The sequence below is a fragment of the Heliangelus exortis genome, chromosome 3, assembly GCF_036169615.1.
Source record: "Heliangelus exortis chromosome 3, bHelExo1.hap1, whole genome shotgun sequence".
Classification (NCBI taxonomy): Eukaryota; Metazoa; Chordata; class Aves; order Apodiformes; family Trochilidae; genus Heliangelus; species Heliangelus exortis.
In genome coordinates, this window is record NC_092424.1 from 1,404,504 (window position 1) to 1,427,138 (window position 22,635).

General features: G+C 46.5%; 1 protein-coding gene across 1 annotated transcript in view; it reads right to left on the reverse strand.

Moving 5' to 3' along the window:
• RPS6KA2 (ribosomal protein S6 kinase A2) overlaps positions 1-5,305 on the reverse strand; it is a 157,442-nt gene extending 152,137 nt beyond the window's left edge. Inside the window, exon 1 of the mRNA XM_071738827.1 lies at positions 5,155-5,305. Within this exon, the coding sequence (XP_071594928.1) occupies positions 5,155-5,202 (48 nt within the window). The 5' untranslated portion in view covers positions 5,203-5,305. The remainder of the gene's footprint in view (positions 1-5,154) is intronic.
• Between the last annotated feature and the right edge of the window lie 17,330 nt (positions 5,306-22,635).

Here is a 22,635-nt window from a genome sequence, read left to right on the forward strand (position 1 = left end):
CTCAGGGGGATCCTTTCCAAAAATCAGATTTTTTTTTTTAATTGCAAGGGGTTAGAGCACTCCAGCATCTGTCCCAGCACAGAGAGGGACATGGCTGAAGCCCCAGGGTATTTCCCAAATGCCAGGAGCAAGATCCTGGAGAACAAAGCCCCAGCACCTGCCTGCAGCTGAAAGAACAAGAGATTCTGGATGACAATTTTCAGCAGTGAACGATGCATTAACCAAGCAACGCGTTAACATTGGGAGAAACGGGCCAGAAAAGGAGAAGGGGGAGGAAAACGTGATCCAACAAACCTCCCCCCTTGAATTTTAATTTTGTTTTTCCTGCACAGGTCAGGAAGTGTCTGCAGAGCAGAGGAACCTGGGGGATGCTGCCTGGAGCAAGAACAAAAGCTCAGGTTGGCTGCACACTCAGCATCAGCCCCTCAGGCACCGGTTGTCATGGCAACGAGTCTTCCAAGCTCTTCCTACTGCCCTGCACCCCTGTGCAAGAAGGCTCTGGGGAGAACATTTCGGGTAATTCTAAGACATCCACACGAAACTGAGTGGGAATAAGTGTGTGACACCACACACACACTTCTTTTCCCTGGATTTCCTTTAATCTGAGCACTGGTGTTTCTGGGAGCTTCCTCTTAACAGCTCTTAAACAAGATCAGAAATGACAGGACTTACTGGGCTAGCAATAGCAAGGGAAGCCCCAGCAATTTTGCAAATATTAATGTCAAAATCCCCTGTGTCTTTTTCTTCAGCCCTTGCCATTGCTTCTTCCCACCTGGGAGCTCCAGCCAGCAGAACTTGGTGATATCCCTGTTATTCCCCAGCCTTCCCAGTGCCACCCAAAGGAGACCTTGTTGGGGAATCACTGGGGACACCACAGGAAAAAGAGAAGGAAGGAGAAAAAGAGAAGGAAGGAGACAAAGAGAAGGAAGGAGACAAAGAGAAGGAAGGAGACAAAGAGAAGGAAGGAGACAAAGAGAAGGAAGGAGACAAAGAGAAGGAAGGAGACAAAGAGAAGGAAGGAGACAAAGAGAAGGAAGGAGACAAAGAGAAGGAAGGAGACAAAGAGAAGGAAGGAGACAAAGAGAAGGAAGGAGACAAACCAAGGGGTTCCTCATCCTCTGCCCCCTCCATAAGCTGTTACAGGGGGTTTTCTGGGTCAAAACAATTCAACTTTTCTCATGCTGCTCCCAGGGTCTGTCTCCCACTTGACCAACATTTATTGAAGCATTAAGACTGTATTTAGTTCCACACACAAAATTTTATAGGATGTCAAGAGGTGCAGACCTGAGAGGTGGGACACAGCTGTCCCTGCATCCCTGTCAGCTTTGGGGTTTGTGCTTCAGTTTAGTATTGCTTTGGCTTTTTATGTGTTGTTTTGGGTTTTTTTTTCCTGTTTTAACTATTTCTCTGTCATTTTAAAAAGGGGGGAGGAGGAATCCTGCCACTGCAGAGCCAAGCACCATCCCCATGCATCATTTGGGCTCAGGGCAGGATGCTGACGTTTTACCCCTTGGCTTCACACCAGGAATCCAGGGAGCATTCACATCACACACAAATCTCTTACACACAACTGCTGCCAGGACATCCAAACCTCTATTTAGGACGTTTTAAAAGCCACCCATTTTCCCTCCCCTTTAAGATTTTCTTGCCCATCTGCATTGCTGTTGTGTGGAGCCCTTGAAGTGATGGCTGGATCCCAGCTGAGGTGCCAGCACAGCCCCACCCGGGCACCTGAAATTCTCACACTGGGTTTCACCCTGCTCCAGCTGCTCCTCTTTCTGCCAACCCAAGTCTATTTCAGTGATGTTTTCCATGCCAGAGAGCTGCCTCAGGCTCAGTTCTTCTGCAAGCTTTCAGGCCTGGCTGGTTCAGCTATTTCTGAGTCAGGTGAGAAGCTGGGTGCTGCTCAGCTCAAAAACAAACCCTTCCCCCCCCTTCCCCCAGATAAAACCCTGGCACCAATAAAGGCAGAAATATGGACAAGCCTTGTTGCAGGGGGAAACAAATGTAATATGTATATATTAGAATATATAATATATATAATATAATTATATAAATTATATATTATAAACTAGAATATATAAAATATATAATATTAATAAATATATATATTATATATTTATCTATATAATCCTTTTGTGATCAGCTCCCAACAGAAGTTGGAAAGTGATGACAAGCAGCTTCAGGAGTGGTTTATATTCAAACCTCAACATTCCTTTTCTACAGAGATCCAGGTTTTTGGTTGTCACACACTAAAGTTTTGTCTAGTGCTCTACACCTGATGGGAGGCCAGCATTAATTAGATACTGATATGCATATTATTTGACTATTTGTTGCATTACACACATTATGCACATTATAACACACAACTACAACCATTGCTCAACTCAGAATTTCACTTCTCTCTTTTTAAAAGCCTTGACCTGGAGGAAATTTCCCTCTTTTTGCAAGCTGTCCAGCTCATTCTATGTTGACAGTTGCCAAGAACTCAACACAAGCACATTTTTTGACTGTGTCAAAAAGTCAAAAGGACTTTTTTTGAGGACTATCTTGGGTCTTGTAAAGTTTAGGGGACTTGCATGTTTTTAAAGCTTCCCCTGCAATCTGTCAAAGCAGCCTAAAAAAAAAAAAAATCACACAGCTCCATCCTCTGCCACTCAAGAGATGAACAACTTGGGAGCCAAAGGCTCAGAGAGGTGAAAACACTTCCTGGAATACAATTCCCAGCAAGGATCCTTGTTGAGACATCTGGGGAACTTGGCAGTTCCTGGGCTCAGAAGGTGACAGCTGTCCCCTGCCACCAGCTTACACCTGGGGGGCAGCAGGGAAGCCAGTTCCATGCACAAGCAAAGCAGGGAATTGCCAAAAACCCCACACTGATGTGTGGCAAAACTCTTCTTCCTCCAAGCCCATCCAGACCACAAGAGCTCCTGGCAGCAGGGGCTGGGAATAACCCAGAAAAATAATGGGAAGAATAACTGAGAAGACTCCTTTTCCATCCCTGGCTCCATCCCTACACTGCCCCACTGCTCTTCATAATGGTAAAGTGAAAATTTATTTTATCTACCCATAAAATGAGGCAGCCTCATGCTACAAAACACCTGATACCAACGCAGAGTCTCACGGACCAAACATTTGGGTCTTTGCAGACTGAGCAAGGAGAGATCACTGGAAAGTCACAGTCACAAAAGGAAGAAGGGAACTATGGCCCCTTTTCAACTTAAAAAGGATTTTTGATGTGACAGTGGCCACCAAGCAATGGAAGACATCAGGAGCTGAACACCAAATTGTAGCAAAATTTAAAAATATGCAGAAAAGACCCAACCACCAAAGGCATCGTTCCCTCAATCCATCCTCCAGCTCTCCTCCCTTTTCTTACCCCACACTGCCTGCTCCCCTGCACCAGCCATTAGGAAAAAAGGGAAATTAATTTATTCTTAGCACTAAAATTGGCTGTAATCTGGCAGGTTGGGATGACAGAGGCTGTTGGTTCCTGTCCCTGACACCTCAGCACGGGGTCAGGAGGACTCAAGTTCCTCTCCTCCTGTGTTCAGGCACGAACATGGAGCAGAGGGTAAGAACAAGCCACTCTTTTTGTGGCTCCTCTCTTCCCTCTCATTTATTAAAAAGGCCTCTGCAAACCAGGCCAGCACCCAACTCTTGGAAGCATTGCTGCATTTTCACCAATTTTCACACCACCACAAATAAAATCAGTTTGTGCAAAGTGCTCCCTCCAGCTCCAGGAGCCATCAGCACAGGCAGCCTGGGACTCCCGTTTGACACCACAAATGAATCTTTTTTGAGCCTACCAGGGACCTATTGCTATTCCCATCTCCAGTTCTGCTCATCACCTTCCTGGCTGCACCCACCTTCACTTCACCACTGCCAACCAGGAGCTCAATTAAATCCATTTCCAGCAACTTCATGAAAATCAGATGTAGCACAATTCAGCTCCTCCTTGCACTTAACCCTCACGAATCAGTTGGGTGCTTTTAGTTCCACAGGCAGGGATATAACAGAAAAATCCCCAGCTGTTGCTCCATACCAGGGGGAACAGGACCATTTCATCAGCTCTGGCTGGCAGGAAGGAGCAGGGGACTTCAGAGAAAAAGAAAATCCTTTTTGGTCAATATAAGAAGCCCCAAAAAGGAGCAGCTCAGCTGCAGATCTCCAACATCACAACATTTAAATGCTGGAAATTTACTCCTAAGAGGTACAACCAACCATCTGCCCCTCTGAAGGTGCCAGAAAGAACTAAAAAAAAAAAATCAAAAAAAATCAGGGAACTCTGTGCCAGGTTCTACCTTCCCCTGAAACTCTCTGCTCTTGTACCCCTTTTAAAATTGTTTTAGCTAGAATGGACCCAAGCTGAATGCTTTGTTTTGAAGCAGCAGCACAGAGCTGAGTTCCCCTGCATGGGGAAAACACAAAACTCCAGCTGGGAAAGGCTGCACCAAAACTGAGATGCTCTACAGCACGAACAGACCGTGCTCCTCAGCAGCAGCCACACTGCTCCCAGGAGCAGCCAAGTTGAGGAGGAAGAGGGAAAAAAAAGCCAGCATAGATATATTTTCATAACATACATTTTTCTATACGTTTCCAGAACAGATAATGCAGATATAAAACATACTGTATCAGGTAGATGAAGATCAGAGCTCAATACCTAGCTAGGTGCAGTGCTCCACAGAAAAATCTGACACAGTTTTAAACTAAAACCAGGGTAGTTTCACAGTTCTACCTAAAAGTCTATTTTCTGTTCCATTTGTCCATGAGTGACACGGGTATGGTTGCAAAGAGTAAAACTCCACAATCCACACATTAAACATCCAGGGGGTTTAAATGAGGAGCAGTGGGGAGCAGCTTTCCCTCTTACACTGCAAACACCCAGCACTAAAGCACTTGGCAAATTCAGAATATTCAGTGCTCCAGGTCAAGGAGCAAGGTGTAAAACACAAGAGGGTGACAGAACCTGCAAACTGCAATCAAACCAGGTGCTGCTCAGGTGCATTTGGGATGTTTTTCCTTGTGCCCCAAAGTCACAGAGATGGAGAGATCAGCTTGAGGCATCCCAGCCCAACAAAACCCCCAGGCTGACTGCAAACACACAGCAAACTTTGTCACCAACAAAAGGAACAACAAAAAACAGCATTTTACCTTTTTAAGGAAAAACTTCTGTAGTTTCTTGTGAGGCAGCTTTATCATCTTTTGGGGTTTGTTCTCAGCGTTCAGGATAAGGGGCAGGAGCTGCCAGCCCTGGAGCCATCCTGCAGGGCTCTGACACCTTCCTCCTTCTTCTCCATTAACTCCCTGCAGCCAGCTTGGCTCTGCACGTCACCAGATGCCAGCAACAGATTAAAAAGGCAAAGAGCTGGGCTGGAGCTTCTCTTTGACTCCACCAAGGAACACAGAAACCCAGGAACCCAGCTCCAGAGCCCCCAGCCCTGCTGGCAGCACCAGGAGGCACAGACAAGGCGTCAGGTCTGCACCTCTCCTTACCAATGTGCCAAGCTTTGGGGGAAAAAAAAAAATAAAATAAATAAAAGGTGCTTATCCAGAGGCAAGAATTTGCAGAAATAAAGATGCTCAGTAGCTCGCTGATGCTTTCAAATGCTGGTATTTAATTTTCAAGACCCTGGAGCCTGCCCAGCATCACCTGCTGAGTCCAGCTTGCCACCACCCACCCCTTCATTCTGCACCTTGGATGTGACTCAGCCCAGCACAGGCAAGAACCTGGCATTTCAGTTTCCCTTCAGGCACTTGGAGACTTATTTCCTTTGAATACTTTGTTGGGCTTTTTTTTTTTTTTTTTTTTTTTTTTTTTTTTTTTTTTTTTATAGAGAAAAAAACCCCAAACCACCTGTGAAGAAAGATTTCTCAGGAGGATGCTCTAACCAGGGAGGTCTTTACAGGCTGTGCCAATGCTGAGCTTGAGATGGTGCCACTGGGGACAGACTCAGGGGCACTGCTGCCTCCCCCTCGGGGGTCTGCAGGGGAAATTCAGCTCCAGGTTAGGAAGGAAAAAGCAGAGCAGCACAGCAGGGATGCCACAGGTGCTGCAGGACCTGAGCTGGAACTCCGTGCCCTGCCACTTATCCCAGGGGGGTCACCCTGAAACCTGAGGATGGGGGAGATGCTGAATAATTTAAAATTCCCCCCTGAGCAGGGCTGTGATGCCTCAAGCGTGAGGACACACAGAAATTTTGGTAGGGGAACCGTTTCAAAGCACTAAGGGTCAGGCACTCCCAAATATGCATATTTTGCTTTTTATATTGTTTCTATATTATTGTTTATTTTAGTATCTTAATATAGTAGTATATAATATTAATATAATTCGGTAGCTACTATAATAATTACTATTAGTATTAATGTATAATATTGCTGTAATATATTATTAATAATACTTCACACAAGCTGCAGCTGAAACAGCCCCAACCCTCAGATGTGTAACAATCCATCTCTCTGTGTCCCTGTCCTTTGCACCATCCCCTTACCACAAGGGCAGTGCTTGTCCCTCTGCCTTCTTGCTGTCCCATTCTTCAGGAGTTTGGGTCCCCCAGACAGACTCCAGCACCACTGCCCAGCTGTGGGCAAGGGCAGCCAAGGAAAAAGCCAAACCTTGGCTGCAGAGGTTTGGATTTACGGGAGGTCCCATAAGGTGGAGAAGTGGTGGCACCAGGGATCAATGAGAAGGTCCCAAGTCCTGCTGAAAACCCCCAGGGACCACGGCCCAGAACCCAAGGGTTGGTCCTAAGGAAAATACAGAGCCAGGACCAGCACTGGGATAAAGCAGGAGCTGGAGGGGAGCAGGAGACCTGGGGAAAGCATTTAGAAGATTTCTGGGCAGCAGGAGCTCAGCCTGACCTGCAGAAGGGTTCTGAGAAGGGACAACACCAAGGGGACATCTCCAAGGGGACAACACCAAGGGGACATCTCCAAGGGGACAACACCAAGGGGACAACACCAAGGGGACAACACCAGGGGGACAACACCAGGGGGACAACACCAGGGGGACAACACCAGGGGGACATCTCCAGGGGGACATCTCCAGGGGGACATCTCCAGGGGGGACATCTCCAGGGGGGACATCTCCAGGGGGGACATCTCCAGGGGGACAACACCAAGGGGACAACACCAAGGGGACAACTCCAAGGGGACAACTCCAAGGGGACAACTCCAGGGGGACAACTCCAGGGGGACAACTCCAGGGGGACAACTCCAGGGGGACATCTCCAGGGGGACAACACCAAGGGGACAACACCAAGGGGACAACACCAAGGGGACAACACCAAGGGGACATCTCCAAGGGGACAACACCAAGGGGACAACTCCAGGGGGACATCTCCAGGGGGACATCTCCAGGGGGACATCTCCAGGGGGACAACACCAAGGGGACAACACCAAGGGGACATCTCCAAGGGGACACCAGGATGAGGGCTCTGAGTCCCATCATAAGGTTGTAAAACAAATCTGGGGATCTGTGGGGAGCTTGGGAGCCCAAGTAGTGAGGCAAAGGGTTTTATCTGAGCTGTGCTGTGTGCTTGAAGGCTCTGGGTGTCATTTCTCTAAAACACAACACCAAAAAAGCCACAAAAACAAACAAAAAAAAACCAACCAACCCCAAACCAACTCAACAACAAAAACCAAAAAAACTAAAAAACCCAAAAAACCCACAAAACCCAAAAAACCCACAAAAAACAAAAAACCCCCCAAAAATAACCCCCCCCAAAAAACCCAAAAACCCCAAAAAACCAACCCCAAACCAACTCAAGAAAACCCCAAAAAACAAAAAAAAACCCCAAAAACAAAAAAAACCCCAAAGCCCAAAAAACCCCGAAAACCCAAAAAAACCTGAAAAACCCAAAAAAACAAAAAACCCCAAAAAACAAAAAATCCAAAAAAACAAAAAGCCCAAAAAATCCAAAAACCCAAAAAGAAAAAAAACCAAAAAACCCAAAAAGAAAAAAAACCCAAAAAGAAAAAAAACCCAAAAAGAAAAAAAACCCAAAAAGAAAAAAAACCCAAAAAGAAAAAAAACCCAAAAAGAAAAAAAAACCCAAAAACCCAAAAAACCCAATCAAAAAACCAAACAATCAAAAAAAAAAAAAAAAAAAAAAAAAAAAAGAAAGAAAAAACAACAACAAAACCCCCAATATACCTCTTAGAAAAGTCTCACTGTGCAAGGAGGAGAAGAACCCAAAGCACCTGACAACCAAGCTGGTAAAAACAGCAGCAGAAGTCCCTGCATGCAGACAGCAGGAATAGAAATTGCAAGTTGAGTATCTTTGGAGGAGGTTTGTCATAAAAGCTTGCTTCTGGAACTTTGAGCCTTTCCAACTGCACAGTTAAAAAAAAAAAATATTTAAAATCCTGCATTTTTTTGAGTACACCCGGCCAGGAGGCATGGCTTTTAAATGAAAACTTAAATTCTTACTCCAGTTCACCAGTATTTGCACCATTCCTTGGCACCTTTACCTCCACCTAGGAGCTTCCCACCCGATCCAAGGAGCCTCAACATTTCAGGTTTCCCCCCTGCAATGTTTTGGCTGCATTTCTGTTTCTGCTCTCACACCCATCACACGTGCAAGGGTTTCATATCCCCAAATTAAAATTGTTTGAAGACACTTAAAAAAAAAAAATAAATTAATTAAAAGCCTTCTTTCCTTTGAGGTAAGGAATCACCAGCCCAGCCCCCAGCCTCACTCAGGGATTTTGAAGTGGAGCCCAAGCTAAACAGCTACATTTCAGCTCAAAGTACCAGGAAATCATTTTTTTGATGCCCAGCACACACCCAGCTCTTGTGGAATGGCTGCGTTACAGGGAAGGCAAACTTGCAGCTGGAAGTTGGAATTTCTGGGTTTGCTGCTTTTTATTTGAACAGAGAAAACCACTCCAAGCACACTTACAGGACTAAAAATAATGCTGTCTGAATCCTGTCACTGTTACCATGGTAAATAACTTTTTTTTTTTTTATTATTAAATGTGAAAGTCACCAGAGCCAACACATCCACAGCTCTGCTTATTCAGAATCCTCCCAGTAAAATGCAACTTTTCACCAACAGCCAAGCCCTGCAAACTCCCTGGGGCTCACACCCAGCTTTACACCCAGGCACTCCCCACTTGCCCTTTTCAAGCCTGATTTGTGCAATCCCAACAAAAAGATGTTTTCTTCCTTGATCAGTGCTCACCTCCTCCTCCTGCCCTGACCACAGGATGTCCCAGAACATTTTTCTTAAGGAATTATTTTGATTTAAGTAGGCAGGGAAATAGGACAACACAAGAAGGGGTTAAAGAAGGGAAGGTCACACACTTTAATAGATAATAACAGAAATAGAGAAGGTTTAAGTCTGAAGTAGCCCAGAAAACCCACCCTGGAGCCTTCCAGGGGCTTGTGAATCAATTCCTAAGCCCCACTGAGTCTCTCCATCCACAGACCCAGCAGGTAACTGGAGATGGAGAAAACTTAAAGTTGATTTGGGCAGAAAGGGGACAGTTGGGGCAGGAATTTTGGCACTGGGAATTAACATTAAAAAGGAACAACCCTGCCCACCTCCTGTACCAACTGCTGACACCAGGCATCCCCTCGGGACTATCTGCAGCCAGATAACCCTGCTGTGACTGAAGCTTCTTTTCTAGAAACAAACTCCACCTGAAACCCTCAGTCCAGCTCTGGCTGTGCCAGGGATCACCCATCCTCACCTCAGAACCTGGCAGTGATTTTTAGCCCTGTTCCCTGGGGGCTGCAGGCTCCAGCATTTCCCAGCTGCTGGCAGATGGGAGCCACCAACCTTTTCTTACTAAGGAAAATTTAACTTGGTATTTCAAGAAACAAATAGAAAACTCCACCCTAAAATGACACAAGAGCTGCTCAAGCTCTCCTACCATTCCTTCTTAACTGATAAAAATCCTTTCTTTTTTTTTTTAGTTTTAAAACAAGACAGACCTCTGCTGGTAGACAAACTTATTGCAAGCTGCACAAGCTTGCACATCAGCCCAGAATTATTCATTTGCTTAATTTATAGGTTCCAGCTCTGCACTGCAACTCCAGATTCTTGTTGGTTTGGTAGCAGGGGGCAAGGAGATGAGGGGACCCTCCCCACTATTGCATTTCTCACCAAGGGGCCACCTGGTGAAAACAAAACACGCTCAGAACCTCACCACGAGCTGCAAAAGGCTTGAAGGATGAAATATCTGAAACCAAGGAATAGGAAAAGAGAAGATGAAGGTGTGTACCAGAAACATCAAAACATTGCAGCCCTGCTTTGGATGGACCTGCCCTGAGCTCTGCAGCACTGCCACCAATCCCTGGCACCCAGAATGCCATCCCAAACACCATTCCCAACCTGGTGAGGTTAAAGTGGCTCCTGGAGCCAGGTTTCCTCCTGCCAGGCTCCCTGGCCTGACACTGTCCCATGGTTACTGTGGTCACACAGTGCCAGCCCCCAGGGGATGCTCCCACCACCCGGAGAGAGCTGGAAACGCGGGTATTTATTCAGCCAACACCTCCCTCCCACCTTCCCTTCACGTGGCAGACCACGATTTAAGGAAAACAAAAGGAATCCTTCCTTACTCTTTAGAACAGGGGGGGGAACAGCCTAAAATCTGATTCTCACTGAGGCTGGAAGCAACCTCTGGAGGTCATCTGGAGCAACCTCCTGCTCCAAGCAGAAGCTGCTCCCAAAGTTCTTGGACTCAGTGTCTGGGGCAGAAATGGGATCATTATGGGGTGCAGTTTGATTGGAGGGCAGGATTGGGATGAGGAGGAGCTGCTGCTTTCAGTCCTTGGCTGGGGAATGGCTGTGCAGAGAATTAAGATGAAGTCTTGCTAGAATAAAGTAAAGAATGAGGAGGTCCCTTCCAGCCTGACATTCCCTCATTGTTCTCCAAGCTGCACCTCAGCGTGGTCACTCCCAGTTTAAGGTAGAAGGATGCAAACCCCAAAGTGGATTCAAACATGGTGCAAAAGAGTCACCTGGCAGCCCTGCAGTAGCTGAACTTCCAGACTAGAAATACCAAGCTGCCATGGTTAAGTTCCACCCTGCTTTTTGTGTTTGATTGCCCTCTCCAGTCCTGCTCCCCTCACTACAGGCTGAGCTCTGAGCAGGGGGAAACGAGGGGAAAACACACACATTGCAGCTACACCTGGGGAGGAGCTGAGAGGGCAAGAGCTAAGAGAGGAAGAGCTAAGAGAGGAAGAGCTAAGAGAGGAAGAGCTAAGAGAGGAAGAGCTAAGAGAGGAAGAGCTAAGAGAGGAAGAGCTAAGAGAGGAAGAGCTAAGAGAGGAAGAGCTAAGAGATGAGATCAACACCTGAGAGATACAGAAGCTGAACTTGACATTTTTCCTCCCAATTCAGCTATTCTAGACCATTCTCTATTATTTGCCACAGTTGGAGATTAAAAGATTCTTGTTCTTATCACTACAGAAGAATTTATTGTAGAACTAAAGAGCTGCAAGATCCAAGTGAGGGTTCCAGGAGTCAGAGTCTCCTGGTTGGTTCCTTCATGTGCAGAGAGCTCCTGTGTCTGAAAGGAAGATTAAATCCCTGTTTCACACCCAGGACCCCACTGTCCCAGGGACAGGATCTGGATCCTGCCTGGGTGCTGCTTCTTTTGCTTCTCCTAGACAAAGCCTGGGGGGTTTCCAGATGCCCCAGCAAGCAGAAATCAAACCCAAGAACACGGTTTTCATTTGGACACTAAGGGTGCCCCCATTCACCTTGGACATTTTTTTAACTATTAAAAACCTAAATTATTATTGAACTATTTAAATAATTAGGCTGGCAGTGTGTACACCACACATCCCTCCCACCCCCTGCCCAAAGCCAGTTGTTTGCTCAGAGATGGCTCCAAGTGCCAAAAGGTGTGGAAGGCTCCAAGCTCCAGGCAGCACCACAAACCATATTTCAGGCAAATGACTCAATGAGTTCAAAATGTTTTACACATTTAATTAAGCTTTACACCAACTCCAGCTGGCAAGCAGGAGTATGAATCAGAGCAGCTGGATCAGAGTAGCAAACTCCAAGCCACACAAAAACTTCACTCACTCCAGGAGCTGAATAAATCCTTACTAGAGCAGGAATTGAGGAGGAAACAACATGTTTCATCACCAAGTGTGCTGGGGTTAGGAAGCAGGAAAACAAAACAAAACAAAAAAAAGCCATAACTTGAGCCACAGATACTCAGGGATCAGAGGTAGTGGAGGCACTGCCAGCAAACCCTCTTGTAACCCTCACTATGTTGTAACCTCCCTGTAGCAGGAGCTGTTCAGGCTGGAGAAGAGGAGGCTCAGGGGAGACCTCATCACTCTCTCCAACTCCCTGAAAGGAGGTTGGAGCCAGGGGGGGGTCAGGCAGATATCAGTAGGATAAGAGGGCACAGACTAAAAAATTTTTTCCTAATATCCAACCTAAACCTCCCCTGGCAGAGCTTCAGCTCTGCCAGGGGAGGTTTAGGTTGGATATTAGGAAAGGATTCTTTGCAGAGAGGGTGCTCAGCCATTGGAATGGGCTGCCCAGGGAAGGGGTGGATTCTCCATCCCTGGAGATATTTCAAAAGAGCCTGGATGTGGCACTCAGTGCCATGGGCTGGGAACCACGGGGGGAGTGGAGCAAGGGTTGGACTTGATGAGCTCTGAGGTCCCTTCCAACCCAGCCAATTCTAGGATTCTATCTCCAGAGATATCACACCAAGAAGAGCACATTTTTGGTCACCATTGTGCACATTGCTGCATTCACTGTGTTCACCATAACTTTGTGACCCTCTCCTACACCCCATAAGATGCTGTAGTGTCCTGAGCTGCTTCACTTAACAAGAAGATGCCTGAAGATGCAATGCTGAGCTTTTGGTAAAGATGCTACTGGTACCAAAAAAGAGATCCCAGCTTCATCTCTTTATGCTTGGTGCCAATAAAATTATGCAAAATGTTCATTCCTTCTCTTGCTCATGGGTTGCCCATTCCCACTGCTGGTGACAGACAGCTGAAATAAATAAGAACTCAGAGGAGGGACCTCTGTATGAGGTTCACAGAAAAACATGGACCAGATGTTTAGTTCCTAAGGATGCAGCAAACACCCATAACACTGAGCTATAAATCACTTTCCATCATGCCCTAGAAAATTTCAGAGTAATAGGAAGTTAAAAACCATCAGTTGGTGGCTTTAATGAATGCCAGGATGGAAAGGACCTCAGGGTGCATCTGGCCCAACCCTTCTCTTATTGTTTGTCTGAGATGTCTCAGGTTGGACTTGATGATCCTGAAGGTCCTTCCCAACTGTGATTTGATACAAAAACAGCAGTGCAAGGGATAAACTTCAGACCTGTACACACTGTGCTTCCCCTCCCTTTATTGGAACTCAGTAACAGAAAGAATAATCCTAGAGCAGACTAAAGAAACTTAATGATCACTAATTATTGACTTCACACCAACATGGCAATTAAAAAAGGGGAGAAAACAGGTACAAAATAAAGACAAAAATAGCAATCAGGAAATCCAAGCTTTTATTTTTTTTATGAGACAGGTCCAAGCAGGGACAGAAATTCCATTAAGCTCCTCATCCATATCCAGAATAAAAATGGTTTAGAAGATTTAAGGTTTTAATTTTTAATTTAATTTTAAATTTTTTAATCTTAAACGACCTCGTATAATTACAGAGGTCATTTAATCCTGATAGTTATAATTAATCCAAGCAAATCAGGTATGTAAAAATACTCTGTACAGGTGATGCTGGATCAAAGGTGTGAATGGCTGGGAATTTCCAGTTGGTTTTCCACGGGCAGCCCCTGCAGCCTCAGCCACCACATTTCTTCTGGTACCAAAACCCTCTTTCTCCATCCCCCCTGAATTTCCTGACCACCTCTCAGAAATAACTGATTGACCAAGACAAAACCTCTGCTAAGGTGGTTGAAAACCCACCAGGTGCTTAAAAACAGGTAACTGGTTTTCCCCCTTAGCTCCCAAAACCCATTTACAGCAGCAACAACCCCCCCACTGTCTGTTTCACACTCTCTTAGAATATTTCAACTTGATTTCTGTGAAGCCCTGAGTGTAACAAACACTCACAGGGACTGATCTGATGGCCCAGAACCCTGCAGAACCTCCAGGTTGGACTTCACTCAGACCCATTTATTACCCATTATTTATTATTATCTTGCCAGTCAAGAGGTCTTGGATAAATCAGTTGCACCCCAAAGCATGGAGTTACTTAGAAGCTGAATTCTTGACAATGAACACTGGATAATTCTCCTGGGTCTGATCATGTCTGTTCGAGATTATTTTTATTTTTTGAAGTCCCAGATGTTGGAAAGGATGGATTTTTTTTTTTCCCCCCCCAAAACAGCAGCAGGAATGGTCTTGCTTTGCCATATCCCTTTTTCTCTAGGGAAGTTACTTTGAAACCTTGGAAGCAGAAGGAAAGAAGAGGATTCAAAGGAAGAATTCTTATTTCAACACAAACCACCATGAACTGGGGAGAGAAACAAACCAGAGTGTGAGCAAAAAGAGAGAGTAAACTAGGGGAAAAAATAAAAAAAAAAAAAAAAGGAAAACAATTGACTGTCAGCTGATTGTGATCAAGAAAACTGGATTTTCTCACACTGGAGCTGTAACCACCACCACGTAAGTGGTACTTGGGTCCCACTTCAAAAACATCTCTCCTGCAGAAGGCACCACACATCACAAACAAATAACCCTGACTCCAAGTGACTCAGCTCTCCTGGACACCAACTTTGTGGAACGAGTTGATTTTCAAGGGGTGGGAACAGTTTCCCCCAACTGAACCTCCAAATTTATCTTCATAACCCCTGGCAGCCTCATTCTGTGATTTCCATCCTGCATCCCCTTTACCAGAACTCCTTTAATGATGCTTGCTCATTCACCCTTCAGAAGCAAATGTGATCACCCATCACCATCACTTCAATTCAGCCCTGAAGTCATGCTTTAATCTTTCCTGGAAATAATAATTTTAAAAACCTTGGCTTGAGGCTGGGGCAGAGGAGAGCTGGGGGTGATGGGGAAGGCAGCAGATGCTTCTTTTCATCCCACATTTCAGGAAGATCCAAGCTCATTGGACTTCCAGCCCAAGCCAGGAGAGGGTTGAAACATCACAAGAAAGGGTGAAAACCCCCCATTTTTCATGTTTTTTCCATATTGTGTTTTTTTCTGTGTGAAGGCAGATGGAGGGCAGCCCAGTGAATGCTGAGGGTTCTCCCCCACTGCAGATTTTACATGAAATTTTACTTTCCAGTTTTCTACTGGAAAAGTGCAGCAGGTTTTTTTTTGGTCAGACCAAAATCCAACCTCCAGTGTGGAATACAGGGCAAGGCAAAGCTAAACACCATTAGACACCAAACAGTAGTAAATATCAGAAAGTGGAGAGAACACAGAACCCAGGCTTCTGCATTAGTCTCCCCACCCCTAATCCTTCTCTGCCAATTTGAAAACTTGAAAAGTCTAAGATGAATCCCTAATGAAAATTAACTAAGGATTAAATTCATTTAGGAAATGAAAGCTATCTGCAAAACCCAAACCCTCCTCAAACCCCAAAGCACATACAAGAAATTTAATCTTCAGCAGCATCCTCAAAGCTAATGCAATGAGCCAGTTACCTGCACTTTATTTCAGCCCCAAGCTTTTTTACAGGGTAATTTAGTGCTGTCTTTTTAAGAAATGGAAGAGGATGGAAATTACATTTGGAAGTTGCATCCTTTTCTTAAAAACTAACACTTCTTCCTCCCTTCTAGCATGGGTGGGTGTAAAATCAGTCCTTTCACATCACAAAATCTTACACTGAAAATGAAACATCCCAGAGAGGAGGTTGGCATTTCAGGGATTAAGAGATCCTGGGAAGGTCAGTGTGGTCCAAGGGGGATATTTGGGCAAACATCACCCAGTGCAGGCTCCTTCAGCCCAGAAGGGATTCAATCTCCCTCTCTTCCTGAGCCCAGGGGATGCAGAAACAGATCTCCAAGCACACCTTGGACCCAGAGGATGCAGAAGGATCCCTCCAAGCACACCTTGGTCCCAGGGGATGCAGAAGGAGCCCTCCAAGCACACCTTGGTCCCAGGGGATGCAGAAGGAGCCCTCCAAGCACACCTTGGTCCCAAGGGATGCAGAAGGAGCCCTCCAAGCACACCTTGGTCCCCCTGTACACACCCAGCAGCACCCAGTTTTTAAGTCCAGCCCTGCCCCCAGCTCATCATAAAAAGGGGTGAATTCAAGACCTGAGGTATTTGGGGTTACTCCATCAGGCACCAGCACTGCTTTGATCCCAGCTGCTGCTCTTCTTGGGCTCAATACAAAATATTACATTATAGTAACATCTTAACATCTGGGCAGTCCCTGAATAAAACAGATTTACCTCTTTTACAGGTTCTTCATCCAGGGCAGCATCTTCCACCACAGGCTGATGAACAGAGAGGAGAGAGAGAGAGAAAAAAAAATCTTGTTATTATAGAGACAATTATAAGCCAAGCTCTAGCACAGAATGCAGTCAGTGTGGTCCAGATTTATCCCACTGTAGCAGGCATGTTTCATTCTTCACATGTAGCACAGGAAAGGGTTGAATCTGTGAGTACCTTTCTCCAAGGTAAACAAACAACATACAAAATTATTATTTAAAATATAATAAAATTGATCATACTATAAAATGCCAAGGGAAATAGGAGAAAGCAAGAGCACACAGGCACCACCAACAGTTACAGAAATTGCACAAGAGTGAAGGAACTCAAGACTTTTCATGAATAAACTGGAGAAGTGGAACAGTATTTCTAGCTGAAAAGAGTTAACACATTTATACACAGGACCAAATTTTCCACACGCACACTCCACTCCCATTTAAAGATTTTTATTTAATGGGTGCTCAGCTGAAATCTCTTCAGTTCTGAACCCTTTGGGAAAGGGGTAGGAGGATTACACTGAGCTTGCTCACACAGCCCTTCCTCAGGAAAATATTCCCCAGGCTGTGATTTGGTGCCCCATCCATCCAGGAGAGGGATCAATAACTGTGCCTGCCCACAAAGATCTTTCAGACCCAGCAAATAACCCAATTGTCCTCTTTACCTGCCAGACACAATTAATGACCCCCTGAGCCAACAGGTGACAGGGGATTTTTCTCCCATCTCCCTTTATCCAAAGGTAATACAGAAGATCATTACCCCTGCACTCTTCCTATCAAGCTATTGATTTGCTATAAGTGCTGCCTGGGATATCTGCAAGTCACTGACATCCACTCAGAAATGCCTCCACTTTAAAAGGGTTTTTGGCATGGAGGGGAGGATGAAGACATCCATCTGCAGAGGAGAACGAGAGCATCTCCCTCCCTGTCTACCAACTGTGAAAAGCTTCCCTGAAAAAAAGAACAACTTGCAGACAGGCAGGAAAACATTTTATCCCACACAGATTCCGTGACAGCTCCTCCAGGCAGCCCCATCGGCTCCTGGTGCAGCTGCATTCAGCTCATTCAGGACCAGATTTCATCACTGACTGAAAAAAGACAAACGCTCTGCGTGGAGAAGAGGAATTCAAGTTGTGTCTCATGGGCTGGGTGCAAGGAGCACTTTAAATCATGCTCCAGGTGGAATTCCTAGAAGAGTTCCAGGCTATAGCACATCCAGGGTGCTTGGAGACAGCAAGAGGACAACAAATGCTGCTCTAGCTGTTGTTCTGCTAAAGTTTATGGCTGTAACTAAACCCTCTTTACACCTTTTGATAAGAGAAATCTCATTAGGAGTGATAGAGCAGCCTGGCTTGGCTAGGAGTACTCATTATAGCAGGGAATAATGAATAAAAACAAACCCCAGAGAGTCAAACACCTGATTTTCTGGCTTGGAAATGGGACAGTGACACTTGGTAAGGAGATCTACGTGGTTCCTTCTGGAGGAAAGGTCCAAAGGGTCCTTTCCCAACAAAAGAGGTGCCAAGGGAAAGCTGCAGCCCCAAGCAATGGGCACGAGGTCTTTGGGCAGGAGCTCACCCTGTGATCTGGAACAGCTTTTCAGAAAAGTTGATGGCAGAAGAAGCAACCTGAGAAATGGCTGAAGGGTTCTGTCTGGGGAAGAGGGAAAAATACTGGACACATGCAAAAGAGATTTTCAGAGGAAGGGAAGGAAGAGAGCAAGGAAATCCATGATCTCTGATTCCATGATTCTCCCTGTGGAATTGGCAGGGGGAGAAAAGCATCATTTCTGTGGTGGGCAGCAGCAAAGTGTTCACTAATTAATTATCCAGGTCCCCTTGTTGGGAGAATGACTTGACAAGGTGTGAGCTGATACAGAAACTCAGGAAGAATTTGCTGTTTCCCAGCACTCAGATTCCCTGCATTGCAAGAAGTGGAGCAAGTGGCAGCCCTGAGAAGTGGGCTGCACAAAATAAAGCTCTGCAAGCCCTGTCCCCAGATTAATTCTTAATCCAGGAACTCCAGAAGGAGCTAGGCTGGTATAATAATTTATATTGTCACTTTTCCAATATTATTTAAATATATAAATTAACACTCCACGTGAAACTGTTGCCACAGAGATGTTTTGTGTTGCCTGGAACCTGGCTGGTCAGGTCAGACTCTCATCTGCCCTTCTTCCCAAGCCCCTGCTCCAGTGAGATCAAAGAGCCAGGAGGAGGGGGGTAAGGGGAATGTTACAGGACAAACACAACCCCCCCCTCACCCCAAGACTTTGTTTCAATCCCCTGCCACCAGTGTGACCTTCATTAGAAACACCGAACCAGAAATACTTGGGGTTTATTGCACTGCTCAAGAGAGCCAGAAAAAACTCAGGAATACTCTCTATTAAAAAATAAATAAATAAATAAATAAATTCTCTTGGTGCTTGAAAACCTTGAACTGCAAGAAAAACTCTGCAAGACAAACCCTGAGTGCATGGAACACAGCAGCCAGGCAGTTACCCAGCATCATGTCTGTTATCCCAGCACTGCATTTCCAGCATCATCCCAAGGCACATCTTGCCCTCTGAGGCAAAGGGAAAGGCTCTGACTTTAATTCAGTGCTGATGCAGAACCCAAAGCAAGGGAGCTCAGCAATCCAAAGACAAGTGAGGACCAGGGACCTTCCCCAGCTTACAAAATAAAATAATCACAGCTCACATCCCTCGTGCCTCAATGGGAGCCCCAAGTCCTGCTCAGCCCCCTTTGCAGGTTTCCTTCTGCTTTACCCACTCCTTCCCCTACAGCCATTCCCCAAATCCCGACCCAAACGAGGTGCTGGAGGGGAGGGATGGATGGGATGGATGGGATGGATGGGATGGATGGGATGGATGGGATGGATGGGATGGATGGGATGGATGGGATGGATGGGATGGATGGGATGGATGGGATGGATGGGATGGATGGGGCACAGCTCCTCCCAGGCACAGGACACCCCCCCAGCTGTGGGGCCAAAGGATTCCGGGCATCTCCCTGTGGGGAGGGGGTGAGGGTTGCCCGTCACCCCCCCCTCTTCCCGAGGTGGTTCCCCGGGACCCTGGGGGAGGTTTTTGGGGGGCTGGCAGCACCGCTCACCTCCGTCTCCATGGGCTCCACCTCTATCCCCTTCCATAGCTCCAGCAGGTGGGCAATCGGCATGCTGGGCGATTCCTGGCCAGGAGCCGGCAGCCAGCAGAGGGAAAGCGACAAGAAGACGAAGGTACCGCCCGGCAGAGCCCAACCCGGACCGGTACCGGGACCCCGAACCTCCTCCCTCTCGGCAATATGGCTCCCCGCAAGCGCGGAGGAAGGAGCAGGAGACGGCAGCCGCTCCGCAGCCCAACCCCAGCCCGGTCCCGTCCCGCTCCCTCCGGGTTCGGTTCCGAGGTGCTGCCGGGGATGCTGTGGCGGGCGCTGCCATGGCAACGGCGGGGAGACACCTCCCCCCCATCCCGGCTCCACCCCGGGACCCCCCCCCCCGAAACCCGGGGGGGGCTGCGGGGGGAGAAGGGGCCCGGCTGGGGAAATGAGAGCCCTGAATTTCAAGGGTTTTAAGGATTGTTTTTCATCTCTTCAAATCGTTGGTACTTTCATCGGGTGAGCAGCTAAAGAGATGAAGTTCACCGAGCCTGGCATTACTCCAGCCTAAAAAAAATACACACCACACCACCCCCCCCAAAAAAAAGACCCAAAAAAACCCCCCAACCAACCAAAAAAAAAACCAAAAACCCAAACCCCCCCCAACCAAAAAAACCACAAAACCAAACTACCTTATTTATCACTTGGTTTGTCAGTTTTATTTCTCCATTATACAGCCTGTAGTAAATCCTCTCTACTCAGATCCCTCCTCCTCCTCCTCCTCCTCCTCCAGCACTCACAGCTTACTACAGCCTTACTACAGCAGCACAACGCATTGCACTCAGTGCCCCTCTGCAGAAACCATGATTTATACAGGTATTTATTTATATTCTCCTTCATCTGAGGGGGAAAGGTGCCTGTTTGCCTTGCCCACACAACTCCTATCATGCTCTGGGAGGTCTCACTGCTCCTCAAGAGCCATTTCAGAACAACTGCTCAACGTGCATTTTTTTTTCTGCTGTTCCAGGCTTTAAAAGGCAATTTATTTCCCTAGCAGGGGTGCCAATCCAAATCACAGCAAGCTTGAGTCAACACCAACTCTCCTTCCAGTCCTCAGAGGCAGATGTGAGCAGTGCTTGACCTCTGGCTCCATCTCAGCTCCCTCAAGCCCTGATTAAGCTGTCCTGTAAGTCTCTATGCCAGGCAGGGTCAGGAGAGTCAAATTCAGACCAGAATAAAGAAGAAAAACCAAACAAACCCAACCCAGACCCTCCCCAAAGCCTCAAGCAGAGCCGTGCACTCAGACACCTCTGCAAGAACCCAGCCTCTTGCTTTTGGGTAGAACATGAGCCCTTTTCTTGACACCTTGAACCAGAAACTTCTCAGAGCAATTCTGCAGCTCCCTCTCCTTTGCAGGGTGAGCAATTAAACACCTGGATCGCTGCCTGAGCTCCCAGTCCCTGCAGTCTGAGTGATGGCAATCACTGACAGACACACACCTGGAATCAGGAGGTTCAGGATCTGGCTGCTCCCTGCTCCTCCCCCAGTGACAAATAACAGAAACAGACACACTTGCTACCTTAAACTTGATATTCTCCAGTCATAGAATCATAGAATCCTAGAACTGGCTGGGTTGGAAGGGACCTCAGAGCTCATCAAGTCCAACCCTTGATCCACTCCCCCCGTGGTTCCCAGCCCATGGCACTGAGTGCCACATCCAGGCTCTTTTGAAATATCTCCAGGGATGGAGAATCCACCCCTTCCCTGGGCAGCCCATTCCAATGGCTGAGCACCCTCTCTGCAAAGAATCCTTTCCTAATATCCAACCTAAACCTCCCCTGGCAGAGCTTCAGCTTCAGCTCTGCCAGGGGAGGTTTAGGTTGGATATTAGGAAAAAATTCTTTAGTCTGTGCCCTCTTATCCTACTGATATCTGCCTGACCCCCCCCTGGCTCCAACCTCCTTTCAGGGAGTTGGAGAGAGTGATGAGGTCTCCCCTGAGCCTCCTCTTCTCCAGCCTCAACACCCCCAGCTCCCTCAGCCCTTCCTCACAGGACTTGTGCTGGATCCCTTCCCAGCCTCCTTGCTCTTCTCTGGACCTGCTCCAGCACCTCAATCTCCTTCCTGAGCTGAGGGGCCCAGAACTGGACACAGGACTCAAGCTCTGGCCTCCCCAGGGCTGAGTCCCTAAAAGCCCTTGGAGCACCCACAGCTGTGAGGTTGGAGCCAAGAGCAAGCACACCACCAATTCAGGGCACAAACCCCAGATCCCATGGATGTGGGAGGTGTGTAGAGGTTGTACAGGATTGTATCTTCCATTTCTTCTTGATTTTTAGAATCCTCTGTGCTGAGATCCAACTGGGATCGGAGCCTTCAGGACACAAAGCTTGGATGGCACAGCCTGAGAGCAAGAGCAGGGGACTATAGGTTCTGTACTGAGATGGACATCACTTCATCTACAGACAACTTAAAAACCTGTGCATGCACATCTCAAGGTTTTACATCTTGGTTTAGATCTTTAGAGTTAAAATCCAGAGATCAAAAGGCACTCAGTTCCATGCATCCTTAAAGATTTCATCCATTACCAAGCTGGGATATTAAAAACCCCATTATATTTCCAGATTTCTTCAGTCAGGCTGAAAATGCATAAAGCAGAAACAAAGAAAACCTAATGATGAAATCTTTAGCACCCTTTAGCATTTATTTTTGTTGTCAGTAACAATTCCTGTGTCCTAAGGCAGCCTCACTGCCTCCTTTCAGCACTTCATTCACTGTTTCAGTACATCAGACTGACCAAGGCATGAATTTCATGTCATTCTTCACCCCCACCTAAAAAAATGTAGAATTTTTTCAGCCTCAGCTAAGAAGAAACTCAAATAATGTGGATTTCGTTTCTCTCTTCCCTTTTATTTAGCTGCATGTGCTCAGAGTAATCCCACTGACCCCTTGAACTATTTTTCCCTAGAGATTTTACAAGAACAGCATCTCCTCCATTAATAAGAAGAGATATCTTTTTTCTTACTGATTTAACTATTCTGCTAGAATCTTCTTTCACAAGGAAAAGCATCTTTAGATGTCCACAAGCTTATTTGGCAGGTAAAGCTCTCCCAGATGGGAAACAGGTATATTTGATGTCAATTAGAAGGATTTGA